General features: G+C 41.9%; 1 protein-coding gene across 2 annotated transcripts; it reads right to left on the minus strand.

Moving 5' to 3' along the window:
* Positions 1-220: 220 nt before the first annotated feature.
* CSDE1 (cold shock domain containing E1) lies at positions 221-22,594 on the minus strand. 2 transcript variants are annotated; one of them, XM_074893812.1, is made up of 20 exons: positions 22,488-22,594; positions 18,362-18,776; positions 13,179-13,377; positions 12,344-12,453; positions 11,925-12,017; positions 11,300-11,397; positions 11,080-11,161; positions 10,597-10,725; positions 10,293-10,418; positions 9,240-9,452; positions 7,551-7,691; positions 7,304-7,462; positions 6,604-6,711; positions 5,590-5,765; positions 5,119-5,231; positions 4,300-4,419; positions 3,889-4,067; positions 2,757-2,920; positions 1,724-1,856; positions 221-1,170 (listed from the first exon to the last, which is right to left on the minus strand). In XM_074893812.1, exons 3-20 carry the CDS (start codon positions 13,375-13,377, stop codon positions 1,123-1,125), a joined length of 2,391 nt encoding a protein of 796 aa, XP_074749913.1. In that variant the 5' UTR covers positions 18,362-18,776; positions 22,488-22,594; the 3' UTR covers positions 221-1,122. The 2 variants fall into 2 exon arrangements, with proteins under 2 accessions (XP_074749913.1, XP_074749914.1); XM_074893813.1 differs by lacking the exon at positions 11,925-12,017.

Raw genomic sequence — 22,594 nt, forward strand, 5'->3', positions numbered from 1 at the left:
AAAACCCTAAATTGAGAATAGAGGTAACATGAAAAAAAAAAAAACCCAAAAAACAAAACACAGTACTGCCCTCTATTCAAAGAAAGAAACTCCTGATCTTTTTGGTTAAAGTAATACTTAGACCAATCATTCAGTTTTCTTGCTTGATAAAGTGTGACTGGGGAAATGGAGGGAGGGGGGCAGGGGGAGGGGGGAAAAAAAAGCACACAGACATCAACTATTTCACCTTGATGAAAGTCTCAATACAGCTATGGAAAGCCTAAGTATTTATTCTTTTACAGTACACTGGGTGCCGGCTGCAAAGAAGAAAAAAAAAAGTATTCACTTCAGGCACAACTTCTTTCGTTTTAAATTTAAATCAGTAAAAGAAACCGGGTTTAGAAGCTGCAGTGTTCTAAGCAGCAGCAGATTTGTGCATTGTTTTAAATATATTTAAATTACCACACTGATGGCACACCTCAGCCTTATGAAATTCTGCACTGCATGTGTTTCAGAACGCTAAAAAAAAAAGTCAACCCCAGAGAGACTTTCATTGACCTCTAACAACTTTTCTGGCTAAAGGACTCAAGTTAAATGAAATATGAAAACATTGTAACATTTGGCCATCAACTTATCTGAATGTTCACACAGATTTTATATAAAGTTGAACTTATTCCACCCTCAAATGGTCCTCAGAGTTTGAGCAGAGTGAGCCTTCCGCTTCCACTTGGAAGGAAAGACATAATGCAGCTGAGCACTAAGGCATCGGAACACCTTGGCCAAAACAGCAACGAAAGCACAGAGCACTGTAGTGCAGAATTCCGTAAGGTCTACCAGAGTAGAGCTGTCTATAATGTTTACTCACATAGGCAATGTAGATTTGCAGTTACCAGTTGCGTTAAATGCACCATTCAAAACAAGCTTCTAAAATGTGATACTATAAGGCGCCACCTTAAGTTCTCCAGAATGCAACTGTGCATAATTTTAAAATGGTTTCATAAATTTATTTTAAACATAACATGAGAAGGTATTAAAACCGGTGTAATAGCTTCTTAGAATTTGGAGGAAGGGATGAATAGGGAGATATTCAGTACCCTTCACCAGCCCCACACTCAAGTCGTACAGCGGGTATGGGTTTGTGGATCAGTCTATAACACCAGCTTGACGGATCTTTCTCTCTGCACCAAATCCCTGCAAGGAAAACAAAACAAACTTTTAGCTCCAGCATCACGCTTTAAAGCAAAACTGTTCCGCTCCAACCAAGTACAGCATTAGCATGTTTCTAATTAGCCACAGTTGTCTTCAGAAACAGACAGGTTCTGTGGGTTGCTCTTCGTCGTCCCAGATACTCCAGATTCCAGACGCTTCACTCCTCCTGATCACCAAGTGGTGGCAGAACCTTATGTGAAAGTTTAGGCAGAGGGATTTCACTATCCCTGAGAAGGGGAGCAGGAGGGCGGTAAGAGAAGCAGCGAAGAGCCACTGCTGGCTACAACACAAGCAGCAACTGCTGGCTTCTACACCGCGTGCTCTTCTGAAACCACCCGCGACCGACCCAGGGTGCAGCACCCCCGACTTCGCACAGTCATCTGATCACACACAGCGGGCAACCAGCTCACCACGGAAGGAAGTGGACACCACGCTTCAAACAGTTCAGGATTCCAAGACACGAAGCAATGTTGCGTTATCTAAGTTAAAACACAAACTGCAGTTATTCTGCAAGTTAGCCTTTTATTTTACGTACCTTTGAGTTATCCGGTCCCCTAGGCTGACGAAGAACTGTTAGACGAGGAGCACTGGCATCATCCAGATTAATGCTCTTCAAACGATTAACGAGTCTATCAGGACGTGGAGCAGCAACAGCCTTAGCGCCTTCGCTGTAACAGAGCCAACCACACAGAGCACTGGTGACTTCCCGGGGCGGCGCAAGCTGCCTCCTTTACAGTCACCTTCCCCATTAAGCCATTAGCATAACCTGTCTGGTGTGCAAGTGGAACTTCTGCCTCAAAACCATTACTCCAAACACAGGACTTGAAATAGCAGTAGCGAACACCAGTATTCTCAAAAGGGTATTCTTTAGCAAGCAGAGGTGTTCCATTTACTCACACACACGTAAGTAACATTTCCTACACTTCTGTTCCCTTTAACTGCAACAATAAAAGGCTCACGAGTTGCCAGTAGGTAACAGCATAGCATTAACGTCTCTGAAGATGACGAGAACAGACAATTTTGAGAGCAGAAATTAAATGTTAGCCTCCTGTTACTGCAGAAGTGTTATCTCAAGTTAAGCAAAATTCAAATTGTGCAGTTTTCTTCAAAATGTGTAAGTAGTTCAAAAGCAAAAAAAAAAAAACCCCAACCACCCATCACCCTTAAGAAATGACATGCCACAAAGAAAAGACTAACAACCCTGGTTTACTATTTAAAAATGGAAGTTGCTCTTCAGGAAACAGGTAGAGGCACTATGCTGGCCAGGGAGGCCAGCACCTACATCGGAACACCATCAGTTTTCTTAGCATTCATTAATTTCCACTTAAAAGGCTGTACCCAAGTTCCTGCTATGGGGGAAGCCTCTTAAGAATAGATTAAAAAAGAACAAGCTGTCTGTAGTCAAGAAAGGCTGGAGTTGTGCTGCTGCACTGTACTGGACACCCTACAACACGTGAGAGGCTCCGCTGCAGCCAGCTGGGGTTTCAGGAACAGCCAGCTCCGTTTAGCAGCAGCGTGCAGCCACGCAGACAGTGCCAGACCGAGTCACTTCAATCACAAATCCTCACCAGACACGCCACACGTTACAGGCACTGCATTTTCCTGTGCGCTGGTTCAGGATTACCGAGAACTCCACTTCATCCCCAGCCTGCAGCTCCACACCATCCTGAACTTCTTTGACATGGAAGAAGAGCTTTTTGCTGTCACCCACTTCATAGTTAATGAAACCGAACTGAAAGCCAACACATCACAAGGTTACTTCTTGATCCAAACAGAGGCAATGACTTACTCATTATGACAGTTTAACTACTTCTAGAAAAAAACCCCTCAAGTGCCTAACAGAAGTAGAAATGCAGTTTCTACACTGAACAGATCATTCCATCTGGAAACAACGCTTCTGGAAGTCTAGGCACTCTTCTTGGGTTTGTAAAGTCACATTTAAACTGCAAAGCCTACAGAGCAAGTTCTGAAAACTGCTGAAGTCCTGGCAGTCTTATTAAACCAAGAGGAGTGCTGCTCATGTTCCTCTCCAACACTCCACTTTAAAAGTTATGCAGTAGAAACCACTCCATTTTTTGGTCTGTCACTGGCATAAGCCATCAGTTACTTTCATGCACTGTTCTACTCGTGTATAAACCAGCAAAACTACCTAGCCTCTCCATAAACGACTACAGCTTCGTGCTGCAGAACTACAGAAATAGAAAGCATTCACAGCACTTAAATTTTCTAACCATTCTGAGATGCAACTAACTAGGACAACGATCAGTCTTTGCACTTCAGGTGGACTGTAATCACTGACTGCTTAACGCTGCGAAGAAGCTTCTAGAAGCAGAGTACGTGCAGTTTTGTGTCTTTCTTTAAACACTTTTTTTAACGACCTGTTCAGCAGAAACTAGTTAGATTAATTTCTAGGACATCTCAAAAACAGGTCTTCAGGATCGCCCACAGCAGGAACCGCTGCCCAGGAGTGCCGATGTATCAGCACCAAACCAAGCACTGAGTTCAGCTTTACTGAAGTCATATAAACCAGCGCTTGGGTTCCCCAAACCTGCTTCCCTAGACCAGAGGACGGAGCAATCCGCTGGAGCACAAGCAGCTCCCCGGATTCATGCGCTGAGCTGGGTTCCCACCTGCTCTATGCCACTCAAGCAGTTATTTCCTAGTAACATGCATCTTGTCTTCACAGCAGCGATCGCTCACCTGGTCCTTCACGCATTCCACCGTGGCTCTGCGGAACGGTGTGATGTTAACAGCCATTGTTTGCCCATTTTGACCAAGAACACAGAGCTGAAACTTTACTGTCTCTCCCTTTTGCAGACAGTCACCTTTGTTTGCCATTCCAACAATTCCAAACGGATAGACCTCTCCTTTCATCTCACCTAGAGGAGGAAAAAACACAAGACAGAGTTGGGAGGTGTCCTTTCCTACCTGAGGGCATTCGGGTTTTTTTTTCCAGTATTAGAAAGGCTACTTTTACTGTCAGCTTAGTAATATGAATACAGCCTGTAATGCGAATAGAATCCTCAAGACCTATTTACAGTTTATTAACCTCCTACGCTTCTTGTGCATTTGGGAAAGGAGGATTTGTAGTTTAAAAGCAACAACTCTTACCATCCTCCATGACTTCAATCATGCCCTGGTATTCAGTCTGTGTGGGATCTACACTCCTCAAAGGACGAATTACTTTACCAGAGTAAACAGTTGGATCAGCTTCTTCAGTGATACCATTCACTGAAAAGAAACAGACAGTGGAAGAACAGGATGTTCTAGTCATACTTTATTTTAAAAAGAATTAGTGATTCAGATTGACCAGGAGCCAACAGTTTGCACTCCAAAACACCTAAGGCAGTGCACTCTCTCACCCAGTAAAACTGGAACAGCTTTAACACAGCAGGAAGTAATGACAGCTTTTCTAACCAAGTCCACGCTTCCATTTCTAACATGGAAGCAGAAAAACCTTAGTTTCTCATGAAGCTAGAGGCCATGGAACTTGAAAAGCAAACCTAAGTATTTTACTTCTCTTCCATCCTCACTTCAATCGTTCCACATCTTTAAGAATCCATTTTTTGCCCCCAAGTCCTTAATACCCCCATCTGCATTCTTCCTGCAATTTTCCTTCTGTGAGATACAGCACAACTAGTGCAATTACTAGTTTGGCTACTTCTCCACTAGGTCTCTCCTTATAACCTTCCAACTGAAGAGGACAGAGCACAGTGAAGGTCCCAAGAGCTGCTACTGTCTACAGGACTGTTGCTCTGCAGTTGTCTGTTCTCTGGAATCACAGGCAACATCCTTCAGGAAACCAATGACCACCACATTAAGCCTCATCCTCTCGGTCTACGTTCCAACTGTAAATAGATAATTAATGAACTTTATCCATCAGCACCTGCCAAGAGCCTTGTAAGCAGAAAATACCGCGTACAGTCTTACCTGCATGTGTTTTGTTCACTTTTTCTGCACTGACTTTGTTTCCTTTGCCTTTGGACAAGCTGTATTCAACAGTGTCTCCAAGTTCCAGGCTATCAATATCACCACAGTATTCACTACAAGAATAGAATTATGTAAAATTTTCCTTTAGTCACATGACAACAGTGATGCTCATCCAACATTTACGTAAGTGGATTAGAAACTATTTAACTAGCTCAGCACCTCACATTTTCAAGAAATCCTCATTCAAGTGAAGCATTTCGAACATCCAATACAACTGTATTTCTAGCCTGGGATTCAGAGGCACAGAACACCAAGACTGCTGACTAACAGAAAAGCCTGACCCAGCCCAGCAGAGATAATAAACGGAACTGGAGACACCTAAGCGTATATAATCTGTGTGAAGTCCAAACGGGCTTAACAGTCAACCCCCCGGCCACCCCCCCAACAAATAAAAATGAAATTGTCCTTCACCTGTAGTGGAAAAAGATCTCCTTATCATGATTGGCTGTTTCAATAAATCCAAAGTTATCTTTCAGGGCTGCCACGTATCCCAAAAGCCTCTTCGAGCTGTAATTGCGTCCCAGCATTCTGACAGAAACAGCTGTTTGCAGACCAGTTCTCTTCACTTCACAAACACAGAACTCAACCTGTTGAAGAAGTGCGTATCAACACTAGATAGAAAAAACCCAAACAAACCACAACTACCAACAAAAACACACCGAAACAACTCATTTCAAAGCTGTGTAGCTCTAATCAACACCTAGGCTCTCCAGGAAAGTAATTTTCTAGCCACTACTCTCCCAGAAACACGTCAGTCACTGACATTTACTGCATTCCCAAGAGTAGCAGTGGCACCAGTGGTATCTGCAAGGCAGGGCAGCCTCCAGCACTCAGCTTCCTGCACCCATTAACCATGAGAATCTGTTTACGTCAGTCGCCTCCTTTCGCTAACTTGTCACCAGTGGCCCACAGGAGGCATGTACCCAGCTTCGTTCACTTGTTTCAGGTTTTTAGAAACAGGAATCAGTGCTTCCCTAGCATGGCTCCTGAACACTGAGTTTTCAGGCTGCTCTTCCAGATCTGAGCTCTTTCTCCCTTTCCATTGTCTCTCAAGCTAACGTGCTCATAAGGGTAATGCTCTCCCTCTTCAACATCCATCTTAAACGTCTCTATGTAATCTCCTCTTGATTATTCACGAGCAGAGTCCACTGTTGTAATGATAAGAATCCCTTGTTTAAAAAGCATCATTTACATAGTAAGATACTATTTTCATGTATGCATCACCAGGTTTTAGGATATTTTTGAGTTATACAGAAGATTAAGCAACTCAAACCTAGGACAGAAGAAAAGAAACGGGTAACATTACAGATGCCTTGTCCTTCATTTGTTCTGAGAGGGAGAGCAAATCCAGTAACAAGGCAAAGAGAAGCTGACACCTCACAATGCACAGTAAATATTTCCCAATGGTAATCTTAGTTCTATTGCCTTATCTCCTATCTGGGGATTAGTAGATCCTTCCACATCCTTGGCCTGGTAAGGAATGGTCAGTTTTACTCCACAGTCATCATAAACAATTATTCCATCCTCAGCTTCCTAGAAACAAGACACCAGAATTCAGTAATCAGTCTCTTATTTGTAAGCAAACAAGTTTACTACATACAGTTCAAGCACTGCTCATTTCAGACACATCAGTTTTACAGTAACTGCTTGGTAGCTGGTGAAAAACACAACAAAGCAATCACCTCTGAGCAAGAAGCTTTAAATGATACTAGACAGTATTTTTAAAGCGAAGAAAGTATTACCACCATTTCCAGCAAGTATTTATTGGAAGTTTAAGTACTGTGGCACTGTTTAAAACAGCATGATGTAACAACAGAGGTTCTCCTCTAGCCCTAGAAACTTAATCTTAACCAATTCTATCCCACATCTGATGTACTAGGAGGTTGAAAAACTTCCCATCAAGTTCCTGGAAATTATTAAATGAAGCATCATTAACGATGCTTTTATCATCTTGTTTCACACACATTAGTTTTTACTGACTGCTGTCATTAGTATTCAATGTAATTCACATTAAGAGAGGATAGAGTGCTTCAAAAGGTTGAACTGCAGATTTTAAGGAAGCAGCCTCAGTCTCCAAAGCCAGGAACGCAGAACAGGCACTTCCCAAGTATAAGAGCAGCATTACCTTCTCTTTGCCTTTGTTCGGGCTAGTGGCTTTGGCTGGAGTGGCTTCTTTGTCTATAGTGCCCACAAAACGGTGGTCTGATTGGGTGTGGAAAGAAACCGTGCCCTTTGGAAGTTTTTTAATCCTTATAGCATGATTTCTTTGGGCAGACAACATATCCTGAAAAACAAGATTGATCAGATTTTAGATGGACTGCACATAATTTCTTTAAAAACTAAGATTTCTTAAAAGTATTAATCTTACTTACAGGAACGACAGTAAACTCTACTTCATCAGAAATATGGAGTTGATTTCCATCCATAATTTCACTGAAGTGAAAGAACATACGAGCATCTCGGTCCACACATTTAATGAAGCCAAAGCCATCTCTCATTGCTGCAATCACACCCTGAGAAGAGTCAAATGGACAATTACGGTTTTACTACTAGTATGTGACATCTGTCTGCGGAGTATGGAATAATCTGAACACAAGGCCTGAATCCTACGAAAACACTTCTTGGTTTATGTGATACGCTTCCTTGCAAACTGCAGTGCTAATGGCTATGGTCAATATGGTCAACCTGAAATGCAAACAAGGCAAAATTACCTAGTTTTTCAGCTTAATTTCTTATGAAGACTGAAGCGTAAAAGATTTATTTAAGCCATTAATGAGAAGGACTACAGTTAAAAGAACCTGACATTACTACTACACAGGGGACACAGCGTTGCAGGGGGTATCGCTACAAATACACGCATCATCCACGCACACGAAACGTACAAGAACCTGTATAAACAGGAAATAAAACCAGTGGTCAGAGGGAAGTTTAAAGAGAAAAGCCATCAGATTTCCAGACACAAATGAAGAAATTAAAAACCTTTCTTACAAAGAAGCTTGTTAAAACAAGACTATCACATCCATGGGTGTATACTATGGTAAGCATGTTACATAATATTTTAGTAGCATTCCCGGTAACCACTAGTAAGGGAATGCTGAATGATAAACAGAACATACAGTGCTCCATCAACTGTCAAAAAAATAAAATATAATCCATTTCTCACCCTGACCTCTGTTAGAGAAAAAAAAAAAAAGGCTCCATAAAGTTGCTGAAAGAGTCGATTACTCATGTTAGGAAGAACTAGTACCAGATCACGCCAGAGGCGTTGAGCACGACAAAATTCATGAACACATTCAGTTCAACCCAGTTTCCACAGAGCCTTTAGAAAGTCTCAGAGAAGGTTTATAGGATTTGAATGACAATGCAAAGACACTTGCTACCTTCAGGAACATTTTTCTCTTATGTAGCTTCCACAAGCTCAGGAAAATCAGCTAACCTTTCTAGAAGCAGCCAATACTTGTCACCTCAATGACAGCTCAATTCAGGCAGACAAATATATCTAGCCAGAGTAGAAACGTAGGAAGTCTATAGTACAGAACGCCAAAAACTGAGAGGCTGAAGTAAAAGTTCGGTGGTTTTCTTAAAGCAAAGGGTCTCTAATTCACAGCTTATGGATGTGATAGCACTGTCATTGGACTGCAAATGAAACGGAAGGCAAACTTACAGTCTAGCTGGAATAGAACCAATGTTCCAAATTATAAAAACGAAATATATTCTTTAATACTGATTACCACATCCATCTTAGTCCCTGTAATCCACAAAGAGTTTTTTGTAAGTCATAGAATGCAGTTCTTTACCATCCTTCTGCTGGACCCTCAGAGATTGGCCAAAACCCATGAAATCCAAAGTAGTTAACTTTTATTATTTTAAAGGAAAGATGCACAGCATTAATTCTGAATTTTATACCATTTAGGCACTTCCAAGTGTACACTTGAGGACTGGAGTTCAGAAAAGGCAATGGAAGACACTAATGTTTTTTACATTAAGTTATTAAGACAAAATCTCCATGTTTTACTTTCATTTCCCCTCAAGAATTAAAAACTTAAAAGATAGATACTTGCCATTTCCCTAGTTTCATTAGTAAACTGGAAAGTATTGGGGAGAACCTCAATATTGGTGGCTCGTTCCAGTTTGTCACGTCTGTCTGTTGAAATATTGAATCGGACGTGGTCACTTTCCAGCAAGGTCACCTTGGATTTTGTATCTTTGTCTCCAAATGGAAGTTCTTTAGGAATCACAAAGTCAACTTTGATGCGGCCAGGTAATGGGTCACTCTAGCAGACAGAAAATCCAACAGAAAAAGTTAGTTCACCTACAAGACTCAACATAGCTACAGACAGAACAGTTGGCAGAAATACTAATGCTAACAGAAGTATGGATGACACCAAAAGCCTGCTGGACTTGGACCACTATGCTTCATTTCTACCACTCCTGATTTGTAATTCACTGTGTGTGGCCAAATGCAAGGTAGTGGTGGTTGTTGTTGGAGTTTTTTTTAAGCACCAAGCACGTATTGTCAAAGAAATTAAGACTATTTCAAGAATTAAGTTTATAACCATACTTACAAGACTTCTAAAAGGCAGTTTCTTTCTAAAGTGTCCAAAACACACAAAAACCCCACCTCAAAGCTTCCCAAAACATCAGACTCGCCTAAAACCTTAAGGGAAGTGTTCGTGTATGCTCTTTCCTCTAAGACAAACATTAAAGGTCAAGTTATCTGTCAAAAACCTCATTAACTGTTAATGCTCACAGGAAGCCATAGATCAGGCTTATTCCACAGGTTATTTTCTCCCCTTTTCCCTATGCTTTTGCCTTAAAGATACATCCTAAACCCACAAAATTCAATGGGAAACATTTGAAGCATTAAAGAAAACACATACTCCCCAATATACCACTACCCAAATTCTTGCTCTTTATAACCTTTAGAAAAATTGCAATACTATGACTGCTGTGAACAGTCATTACAGGTTAAGTCCAAGCTTACTCCTTTACTCTGACACGATGCTTATTCAGCAGACTGTTACAGGGAACGGGGAACATTTTTACTGTTTGACTGGAATCCAATACAATCAGTACAACATTTCACATAAACTTAAGTAAATACTGAAATTCACCTGGTTTTTGCTGGGTACTTTTGGAATTACTTTGGTTACAGTTCCTTCAAAATGTTCAATGCTGATATCTTCAAAAATGACAGTTCCTTGAGGCAGCAGTCTAACATCTGTTGCAACTTCTTTACCCTAAAAGCACAAAAAAAAAAAAAAAAAAAAATCAGTCAAATACCCACAGGAGAGGTAAAGTAACAGACATTTTCCAATAAACCTCCCTCCCCCTTCTTTTAACAAGTTAATTTGAGAAAACAGCTGTCCAGTTATGCTCTAGGATCTTGTCTTCAGTTTTTACTGGATTTTGTCTTACGTTTCTGTCTTTGATTGTAAACTCCACATCATCACCAGGCTGTAAGGCTTCTAGGTCACCTTTAAATTCACTATAGTGAAAGAATATCTCCTTCACGACATCACCCCTCTCAATAAATCCAAAGGCTTCCTAAGAACAGAACAAAGTATTTAATAAATTGCCTATTCTCTTAACATACCAAGACAAAATTTTACAGGTTCTACAAAACACAATAAAAGACTATGACATACCAGTAAAGCAGACTTGAGTGCACACAGGTAACAGACTACCACAAGAAATATATACATGGAAATAAATGGGACTTCCTTTGTCAAGAAGAGTATTAGTATCAAAGATTAGCAGTTTAAGTCATTTCACCCAGTTTACACCCACAGCTCCAAACTTTGAATAGCTCTTAATGCCCTAAATATATTACTTATAACACCACTTTGCAGAACAACATTTCATTTTCAAATGAAACTTCACAGCTAAAGCATCACTTACTTTCATGGCACAGACTACTCCTTGACAGCGGGCTTGTTTCTTTTTTAATAGCATAATGTTACGAGCACTTACAGCACCAGTACTAGAGGGAAAAAAAAGTAAACAGAGCAAGACTGAAGCAATTAAGATTATATTTCATAATGTCGTTTCAGTTCTTGGAACAGGTATGAGTTCTGTCTGACTACTAGAAGTATGAAGTCAGAAAAACCATATGACTTACTGTTTATTTGTATCAATTACAAAGTTTATTTTATCTCCTGTTTCCAGCTGTACATTTCCTTCAACATCCTCCGGGGTGTAAGTCAGGTAAAATACTTCCTGTAAATTAACATTGACTAATATTACTCTATTTGCAAAACAGTTGTTTCAAAGAAAGACTAGCACAGTTTTAATAACAATATCTGCTATTAAAGAAATTAATTTAGTGAGAAAATCTAAAATGATCAAACACAGCATGCAAAAACATTTTTTCCATCGTGCTGTTTTGACGAGTCTGTAACAAGCAACTTAATTCGAAAGGTTTGTACGTGGCCATCTTTAAATGTCAATTTCTAAACTTTAAAAGTTCAAGATAAGAATACATGAACATTACACAACCCAGCTTCATTAAGTTTTAAAAGAGAAAAACAACTATGTGGCTCTATATAAAGTTCTCCATAGATATAAGCAAGCAAGCTGTCAAATTAACATTCCTGTTTGTAGTAATTACCAAAGCATGCTTTTATTTTTTGCCAAGAACTACAGTTCTTAATGTCAATTGTCTACGTTAAATTGCACCGATTTTTTTGCTCATAGACCACAGTGATGGATCAGTGAAGAGTTCAAGTAAAATACATAAGCTTTACCCCATTACGTTCGTAGCATACACTCCCTGTTGGACTCTGACCCGGGGCAGCTGGAGATTTACTCTCTAAATTGTGAGGAACAGCGCACACAACCTACCAGTCAAAAAAAAAATCCATTGCTAGTCATTTCAGGAGCAGATTGTTGAATACAAAATGAATCTCAGTATCCTCTACTATGCACTCAGGGATGCACTTCTAGTGTAAGTCAACAGGGAATGCCACGCTGCAAAGTTTCCATCGGACAGAACACCTTGGAGCTAAGCAAGAGCTCAGCCTGAACCCCTGAATTTTTACCAGAACAATAAAAATATTTTTCAGTGTAACTGTATACTGTATGTAGTTAATATGCTTGATAAATCTAATCTTCTGTACTGGAGTAAAGGATGGAAATTATGCATGTATAGAAAACAGGTACTAACTTGTCCATTTATTCGTTCTTCAGGTAATATTTCTGGTTTTATCTTCACCAATTTAATAGCAATAGGTTTTCCAGTTCGGCGATCAGAAGACACTTCAAACTCAACATCATCTACAAGATAATCAAACATGGTAATGGCGTCACAGAATTTTGTTTGGGTTTTTTGTTTTTTTAAAATCACTAAATGGTTACATTTGATAACTCACTGCTTGCAGCCAAACATAACAAAGTAAAACTCAGGTGTTTTTGTTACCAAGGAAGGACACTCTATTTGTAAATATTTCTCCGGTTATTCTGCTTATTCACTCCTGTTGCTAATGAACTACTCTATCATAATGGCTTGCCCCTCAGTAATTCCCTCCCCCTGCCCCACTCACTATACAGCAGACTTCACACTGAAGTGCAGACAGTGTAACACATGCCGTTAAAGTTTAGAAACCTCACTGCCATGTTAATTAGTAGCATGAAGTAGCATCCTCCCCATTCTGAAAAATAACTGGCCATCTTCAAACTAACTCTAAAAAAAGAAATACTGAGTACGTGAGGTATATTCTTCCACAGTCGAAGCACTTGCTTCCATCTCAGTTATATGAGTTTGACCTAACACTGCACCTTTTCCAGAATGGCCACAACTGTATTAATTACAAGCTGCACAAAGCTCAAGTGCTGTAAAGGTCTCTCATCAGGAGTGGTAGATTATGAATTCAGTTGTCCCTCTAGCCCACCAGAAGCAAGAGCATGCATCTGTTCATGCCACAAGATAAAAGGATCTTCTCCAGCAAGTGAAAAAGACTGGACTTCTCTCAGTCAAGAAGCTCTGAAAGTTGTCCAATTACCTCCTACTTTGAGCTCCTGTAAGTTGCCATTATACTGTGAACAGTGGAAGAACAGTCTAGCTTGCCGTTCTGAACACTGAATGAATCCATAAGAGGTCAGCAGTTTTTCTATAACCCCAGTCTCACGCAGCGCTGCCGAAGTACCATTGGGGTACCCGTTGTGTCCATTGTTGTGGAGCAGGTTTGGATCAAAGCTCATCTGTTTAAAAGAGAGTGGGGAAAAATAAATAATAAAAAAAACCCACAAAAAACCCCTCTACTTAAAATAAGTTTCCCTTCTCCATGCCCACATAACAGAATAACAAACACAAAGAGCCCGTGGAAGTTATTGTAACAAGCAAATTCTAACCATTTTTAAAATACAGAAAGAACACCAAAATAGTCAAGATTCGTAGAACAATAACCCTTAAAATTCAGACAGGCAACACACAACACTGAAGTAAACCTTGCTTGGACCAAAACAAACTTCTGACTTTCTGAAGTATACCTCAAAGTACTCCCACATTCACCATTTCACACCAGAGCATGAAAATATCTAAAGTATCTGCTCTTCCAAATTAAACAGGTAATTAGGAAAATGCAACAGTTATCAACAAACAGAATTAGGTTCACATCTCTGCAAAGTTTGTCCCTACTTTGTCTGTTCAGTCTTTCATACTAAAAAAATGGTTTTAAGTATTTAAACATTTTTGCAGTTATGGAATTAATACCCAGAATTAAAACTTAAACTAACATTTCTGTGGCATAGGAGGTTCAAGTGCTAGAGAGACTGAGAAAACTTGAAACCAACATTAAACTGAAAAAGTTAAAGCTGTAATGAACTGTTAAATTAACTTACATCCATGAAAGCCTTTCTTTGGGGGAGTGGGGGGGTGTCTTTTCAAGGCACAGACTCAACCTTGAAATATCCACAAGTCCCTTTTACTAACTCATTGGCTTTTTGATGAGCAAGTCTCCTTCTATTTACAGGTTAGCAATTAAATCAGCTGAAATGTCCTAAACACCTTAATTCAAGAAAGACTACTGAAGCAACCCTCCCCAAACAGTCAATATGCATCCTAAGATACAGTATTAGAGGGTTTTATTTGTTTCAGTTTCCAGAGTATTTATTTTGGAAACAGAATGAGACTGCATCGTTCTCTGCTTTGGCGCTGCATCAAGCAGAAGAGATTCAAAACCAGCCAGCAATATGCTTAGATGAAAGACACCCAAGCAACTTGTAAAACAGTCATACTTCTTACTCCAATACAGACATCAAGGTACTCAATGTATTAAAAGGTATAGTTACAGCATGTCTTATGCTGTTTGGAAATCAGTTTAAAAGTGATCAAAGAGCACTGAAAAACACCGGCTGTGAAGTTCTGAGGCAGAAATCTGTATTTTTTAAGCAAGACCGATGTTAAAAAAATATATTGGGAACAACTGCGAGAAATAAGGATTGACAAGAGTTCTGACCTCCAAGAAAAGAAGGAAAACATCAGTCCTCACACCACTGTACAAGCAACTGCTCAACAGCAGTTAGCCTTCAACCACTAATCCCAAATGCTTCTAAAAAAGATGCTAGTGCTGGTTAATGGTGAAACTGTTAAGCATAACCCATACTGGTTTCTTTTCCCTGGAACACTTCCACCTTCGTGCTATGGCTTACATGTTATTTTAATTAGACTTTCATGCAAAAAGGATGTTGTACCAGAACCTAAGAGGTATTTTCACTCACTTCATTTTGCAGGAGGAAGTGATGTTTTGATGTGAGAATTTCTAAGAAAGGTTTCAGGAAAAAAACCAAAACTGATACTTCATAATTGCTTGGGAGAAGACCAAATGCTTAATATTGGCTGAAAAACTGTTGATACTAAGTATGTTAAGAAGTGAGAATATATTCACGAGGAAACCAACCCCATGACTTCCTGTGCTACTGAAACACGTTGACATTGCTGCCCTGGCCTACAGATCTCTGGCACGGGGGAGTCCACTTCTGTTTAAGACCCACATGTTGTAGGTGCAGATGAAGAGAAACACAAAAGAAGAAAAGGTAAGGGAGCTACAGGAGGCAGGAAAGAGATCTCACAACACTGTATAACGGCTCTCCACCTCATACAGCTGTGACAGTGTAGTGCACTGCTGGAGGGCTACAGAACTGGTCAGTAGTTACAAAGCGTTAACCACCCCCAAACTCTCTAATCTCTGAACTAGTACATCTTACGGTAAAATTTCTGTAATATGCACTGCTTATTTTCTTGTTTTACACCTCATTTTTCTTTCAATTTTTAAAATGAGTACCAGTAGTAGGGCCAACTGTTGCACAAAACCTGCAAATCTCAATGGAAAAACGCTCCAGAAGCCAAGGTGTGCATATACACCCCCCCATGCAGAAACAGCTCCCAAGGCTGTATGCTCTGTTAAGCTATACAAAGAGAACTACCAAAAGCCTCATGTAGAGTCTCTTTCAGCACTGTGCTGCTTCCCACACACTACAAACTCTTGCAAGGAAGGGACTACCTTACTACCCAGATTCCCCTCTCATACTTCAAAGGGAGGGCTGAAAAAGTTGAACCAAGGAGTTAGTTTCTAGTTCATTGATTATATTATGAGTAACTTCACATAACTGACAGAGGTCTCAGTATAGTTATCAGAAGACAAATATTTAATATTAGTATATAATTTCAGCTCCATCATATTAGCATTTGTCCAAACCTGTGAGTCCCAATATATACTATGCAGCAGCTCTTGTATGTGGGCAGATTAAGTTGAAGAGTTACACATGGGAAAACCTAACTCTCCAAGAACACTGGAGAGTTTCCTCTCTCATTACATTCACTAGTAATTTTCCATGCCTTGTGAGTTTTCCTTCGTCAAGAACAGCAAAGTAAAGCTGAGAGGAAACACCTGAAGATCCCCATTACGATACACAGGGTTACAGATGATGACCATCTCCCTGCACTGCACCCTTATGGCAACTTCCGGAGGACCTGCAACCTAGAACCAACTTTACTTGTAATTGTTTCAATCCTTTAATCCTTTTCTACTTTACCTAATGTAATGTACAGTAATTTTGCTATCAGCTTTAGAAATGAGTCTGTTCAGGCACATTTGACACTGTCAAAAACTTCAGGAGAATGAAAATACTCTATTTCAACACAGAACCATAGCACTAGTGCAAGAAAACATTACAACACGGTAGTTTACAAATATCAAGTAAAGTATGTAACTGCTATGTGAACAGCTGGTTCACAGCCAGGTTCAATATAAATTTCATTGCCACCATATTCAGACTGATAAGTCTCCATCCTGTCCCAAAATGAAGCAACAAACTGCATTACATAAGGTCTTCTAGAACAAGACAACACTGCATTTTTTTCTGTTTCTCTGTCCTCAGAGTGGCATGATAAGCCACAGTATAACAGACAAACAGCTATTCAATCTCTTCATTTGAGCCAATACTGCTCCCTCTTATTCTACAATTATGAAAACTCAAGTATCAGGATGCCCTACAAACCTGTGGTAACTGGCATTAAGTCAACGCTCTTACATGTTCAAGTCAGTCATAAAATACTGACATGTCAGAAAATAGTGACTCAGAGACCACGACCTCCAGCAGAGACCCCCTGGAGAACTCCAGTCCATGCTCCTCCTCCTCCAAGGCCTCCTGCCAACAAAGGCAGCCACGGCTTTGTCTGAGTCCTGAAAACCTCCAGTGGGGAGGTTCCACCACCTTCCTGGGTTAACTGTTGCAGTGCTGTGCTACTCTCCTAGCAAAGATGTCTTTCCCTCATGTCCAGCCTAAACTGCTCAGGGGACAAAAGCCACAGGAGCTGCCTCTTTCTTACGCAGTGGATTATGTTTAAAGGACACATTTACTCAGAGTATCTAACAAAAAAGCACTATACAAAGCTGCTAAGAGATACAGACTAGTTCCTGTCAGCATCACTCCAACAGATGAACCCTCATCTTTTGAGGAAAGCAACAGCCGAAGTGTTTGATTTTAAGCCATCCTAGAGTTTGAAATACTTTTCAAAAATAAATTGGTCCTGCAAGTAGGTGGCTGGGGGAAGGGAAAATGATGTATCATTATACCTTTTCCCAGAAGAATAATAGGCAAGACCATTAACCCATTCTGAAAGCTCAAATGAGCATGACAAATGCTTTTTGCAAGTAATTTACAAAATGGACACTTCACATCTCCATACAAACTAAGTGCACAAATACACGTACATCCCTGTCACAGACATTAAGTAATACTACTAAAGGTACATCAGATACAGAAAATAACAAAAATCTACCTAAAAATCAAGTTCAGAATAGCCTATTTTAGGGTTAGAAAACCACACTGCTGTAGTCTCTTGCCCAAAGCCTACCATTGCATGACACCATTCGAACAGTTTGAGTTTAAAGGAGTATTAGTAGTATAACACAAAGAACTCGTCATCAATCATCTAAAGCCTGACAACTGAAGTTCACACAAAGATACACTCCTCAAGGTGGCACTAGAATTTGCTGTAGAAAGACAGACACATTTTAACATCGGCAGTCTTACCAGATGCTTGTCATATTCCTACACCTGTTCAACCACAATGTTACAACAAAGCAAAACAAAAATCAAACACAATGTCCATTTATACGTATAACCAGAATTATTGTCATAAAACTGTTCCTTAAGAAGCTTTTAGCAATAGGCTACAACCTATTAATGTACCAACAAGACTTGCTTGAACCTACAATATAATGGTTATATACTGGAACCCAACAACTCCCTGGCTATGCTGTCCACTACCAACAGTTCACTCCCAACAGCTGATTTGCAACACAGCTGACCTGACACTTTGCAAGAACGAGAGCAATGAACCCCACCAATACAAGTTCTCAGGGGAAGAAAAAACCCACCTTGCAGTAAGGTTTAAAGATGACTAAACAGAGGATATTTGAAAAAAAAAAGGGATTGGAACCACAACACTACCATTACTAGAAGACAGAAACATTCATAACCAGCTCTCTGGGGTTATAAATATTGTTAAATAGAACCACATTGCAGGTAATATTAATTCATTGTACTACTACTAAACCAACGTTACAGCAGAAGAGTGCTAAAAAAGCCCCTAACAAAACCCACACCCTTTTGTTGACAACTTGTTTCCTATTAAGTTTAGAAATACATATATATAACTCTATATACCACATGCACCAACCTCGCAGTGATATTCAAATATTGCACTTTCAGTAGTATTAGCCGATTCTTCTGTTTCAGCACAAGTTTCTAAGGATGAAGACCGCTATTATTAAAAAAAAAAAAAGAGAGAGAGAAAGAAAAAAGATAGCAAGAGAACGTGATCTATCAAGCTAATAGAGAATGCAAGTGCTGCTGCCCTGGGCAGTTTCAATGCAGCACTGGAGAAAACAGAGACTACTAGCAGCGTTGGGACGTGCTCTTTTGAAGCTGTTGAGTAGGCACAAACTTCTTGTTTCAGATCAAGCCTTGTATCTTCAGTGTAAGTTTCCTCTTCTTTGGTCTTGAGTTGTTGTTACGATGTGGTATATTCTTTTCCTGATCTGAACTTGAAGCAGCAGTTTCAGGTGGTAAATTCTGTTCTGTTCCACTTCATACTGGAGAAAGGAAAAAGATACACACCAAGTATCACTTTAAAAGAAATTCCAGATCAGTCCTAGGTGTTTCTACAAAAAGGCGCATTTCCTCTACCTTAATACTGTAGGTTTGATCCATGCTAGGAAAGATTTTTACAGATATATGTGGCATTCCCATTTTCAGTTCTACTTTCCAAAAAACTCTACCTCCAAGCCAGTGATAGGGTATTTCCAATCTTAAACTCTTCAGATGCAGTTAGGCATTTCGGGAAAGGTCCCAGTTTGTACAATTAAAACAGCAACTTCATTTTGATGAATAGCAGCACCATTTAATGAAAGTCTTGGTCCTCCTATCAATAACTTTACATAGGTGCCGTCTCATAATTTAATTAATAAGTGCTTGCACAGACCTTCAGAGTATTTCACCTTCAGGGTGTATGTGGGGAGGAAGTAGAGTTTCCTGCTGATTTTTGTTCCAAAAAGTAAGTCCAGGACTTGCAATACCTGAAACACCTTTAGCTTGGTATAAAAATAAACAAACTTCTCAATTATACGTACAGATGCTGTATGCCTGTTCTACACAGATCACAGGCACCCTGGCACAGCATGTAAAATAACTGCAGAGCCATTCTCTGGACTTATTATGTGTTTGCAAAACATTGATTTCATATAAATAATATTTGTCTAGATAACATGAGCGAAGCCTCTGTGCAACAGTAACTAGATAATAATTCTCTCCTACAGTTTTCCAGCACCACTTTGTGTTTTCATGAGAAAGTGCTTTAGACAAACTGCCACCCACCACTGAAACCTTACAGAAACAGAAGGGTTTTTGAAAATAAATAAAATCAAGTTTTGATTTGAGTTTGTTGCTTATTCAGTAGATAGAGAAAAAAAGGGGGAGGAGATTTTTGTGGGCAAAAGGTGCTAAGAAGCAACACCGCTATGAGTCTGTGGATAAACTAGCAGGTTATGCAGTAACCTAAAGGTATGAAGCATCAGAGCACAACTCTTCCACGTCATTCCCCAAGTCCCACACCAAGTGAGCAAAAATACGGACAAAGCCTATTTCTCCACTGTAGTGGGAAAGTGAATTTCACAATTTACACTGAGCTTTGAATTCCCTTTAGTGAACTTGAAAGAGTCAACTTAAGTGACTGAAACATGAATGCAAAGACATTTAACTCTCACCACAGTGAAAATGCTGACTGCAGTCAGCTATTACAAATAAGAACTCTGAACACCAAAAGCACATGATGGCTGCATGCAAACTCGTCACCCCATTTTCACAGAAGTTTGTATTTTAATGACCTCTTCTCCAGATGAAGCATCTTCCATTAGTCACCACTCGGAAAAACTTCCAGCTGAAGTAAGTTTTCTTGTCAGACCATTACACTCACATGAATGAGACCAAATAAGAAACTAGACGAGTGCAGCAGAAAGCACTATCTGGTATGAAAGGTTTGCAGTGAAGATTCAGTTATAAAAAAATATAAATCAGAAGACACAAAGCTATTGCAAAAATAAGATCCCCAGACTTTTCACATACCTCCATACTAGATTCAAGGAACTTACCACAATCTCTTTCAGGACAGTATTATTTTCTGGACAGCATTTCAGATCTCAAATGAGCATCCCCCCCGAGCAAGCTCAGGAGGAATGGAGCAGGCATACACTGTGTCACAGGAACTGCACTGAGACACTTCAGAATATTTTTATTCATGTACTCCTCTCTCATCTAATTAGACTAATATTATTAGAGCTCTACTAGAGCTGTAACTTGTATCATGTTACATTTCTCATTTTTCTGGGCATAGAATATATCACATTTTCATATAATAATCAAAACACTACTTCTGCCCAAGTATGACTAAAGCTAATTTTGTCAGGTAATGGAATAAGGCTGAAGTTTTTCCTTTCAAAGACAGTTTGATTTGATAACAAGATTGGTTTACCGCACTTATTAAAAAAAAAAAAAAAGGGGGTTTGTCAAGCAAGCATAATTCAAGAACAACAACAACAAAAAAAAAAATCACAGTGTGTGTGTCTGTCTCAAATTCTTTACTTTTTAATTCAGCTGCTATAAATAATCCTCCAAATGGTAAACACCCTAAGCAGCTGCCCAGCCCCCAAGTCACACTGGGTTCTGCATTTGTATATTTACAGCTGAAAGGATTAATGCAGAGGCAGGGAAGAGCTATACAAGTCCTGTTCCTGAAGTCTTTCAGGTGCAGATTTTGCTTAAGAACAGTAAGTCACATAAACCTGCTGTCAGCCAGAAAGCATCTACGGAGCCCTAGAGTAGAACCTGACTGATTAAGAACAGTTTTGTTTCCCATTTTCTTCTCAAAAAGAGGTGACTGCAAGAACACGCGTTTTACGGTACTAGAACACGTGCTTCTAGAAACAGCCATCTCTTACATGACTAAGACCAAATTCAAAAAAGATAAAACTTTATATTTTCAGTATGCAGGCACAACATGGCTATTGGCTGCTTCGAGATAAAGCTGTTCCGTATCTTTTCAGACGAAAATCAGAAACAAACACCAGCTCTCGAGCACCCCAACCAACACCCTATAGCGAAGAAATCAGCTACCAAGGTTCCCTAGGTTAGGGAAGTCACTTTTACGGCAAAAAAATACATGTATGGGGGGGGAAAAAAAAGTTAAAGAACTTTCAAGGACGTCTGTGAAGGCATACATACACATAGGATTGTTTTAAGAAAATCCTAAAAACAAAAGCCCCTTTTGGAGGGGGTGGAGCTCGGGGAAGAGCCCGGGGCTTGTTCCTCATCCAGACAACAGCACACCGGGCCCGGAGCGGCGGGGACTCGCCGCAGGCCTCCGGGAGGGGCCCGGCGGCGCCGCTCCTGCGCTGCACCAAGATGGTGGCGGCGGCGCGGCGGCCCCGGCGGGGGGCGGTGCCAGCGGCCCCGGCAGCAGCGCGCGGGCGGGCGGGGGCCGCGTCTGCGGGAGGCGGCCGACGGCGGCCCCGCGCCATGACGGCGCAGAGCCCGGCCCGGGACCGCCGCTCCCCGGCCCAGGGGCGGGCGCGGCGGAAGGAGGGGCCGCCCCGCCGCCCTCCCCGCACACAAAGGGGGGCGATGGCGGCCGCTCCCCGCACACAAAGGGACGGGGGCCCCGGCTCTGCGCCGGGCGGGGCCGCGCGCACGGCACGCCGGGAGCAGCCGCCCCGCCCCGGTAGCCCCCGCGGCGCGGCCCCGCCCGGGGCCTGCCGGGACCCGTAGTCCCCGCAGCGCCGCCCCCGGCCCGGCCCGGCGCTCCCGGCCTGCAGGCCCCAGGCCGCCCCGCAGCCCCGCCGGGCCGCGCAGCGCGCCGGGAAAGCGAGTTCCGGCGCCGCCGTGGCCCCGCCCCCGCGGCCGGGCGGCGCTCCAGCCCCCGAGAGCCCCGGCGGCGGGGCGGCTGCCCGCGGGGCGCCGCGAAGCGGAGTGCGCGCGCCGCCCGGGCCCGCGGCCGCCGGCCCCCCACCCCCCCGCGCGGGGCCGACGATGTAGGCGCCGGCCCTCGCCCCCCCCCCCCGCACCGCCGCGGGGAGGTTCCAGGCACCGCGACCCCACCGAGACGGCTGCGACAAGAGACAAACGGGCGGCGGGCGCAGAGGCGGCCGCTGCCTCCCTCGCCGGCTCCCGGGGGCCGCAGCGCCCCCTCCGTGGTGCGGACGCCGCCTGGACGGCGACAGGGGCGGCCGCGGCCCGCCGCGACCCGTACTCACCCCAACAGCTCAGCGCCCCCGCTCCAGCGCCGCCATGAGCAGCACGGCCCCGCACGTAGGAACAAATCCGGCCTCTCGCGAGAGCGCGGGGCGGCGCCGCGCCTGCG

The sequence above is a fragment of the Strix uralensis genome, chromosome 24 (assembly GCF_047716275.1).
Source record: "Strix uralensis isolate ZFMK-TIS-50842 chromosome 24, bStrUra1, whole genome shotgun sequence".
Lineage (NCBI taxonomy): Eukaryota > Metazoa > Chordata > Aves > Strigiformes > Strigidae > Strix > Strix uralensis.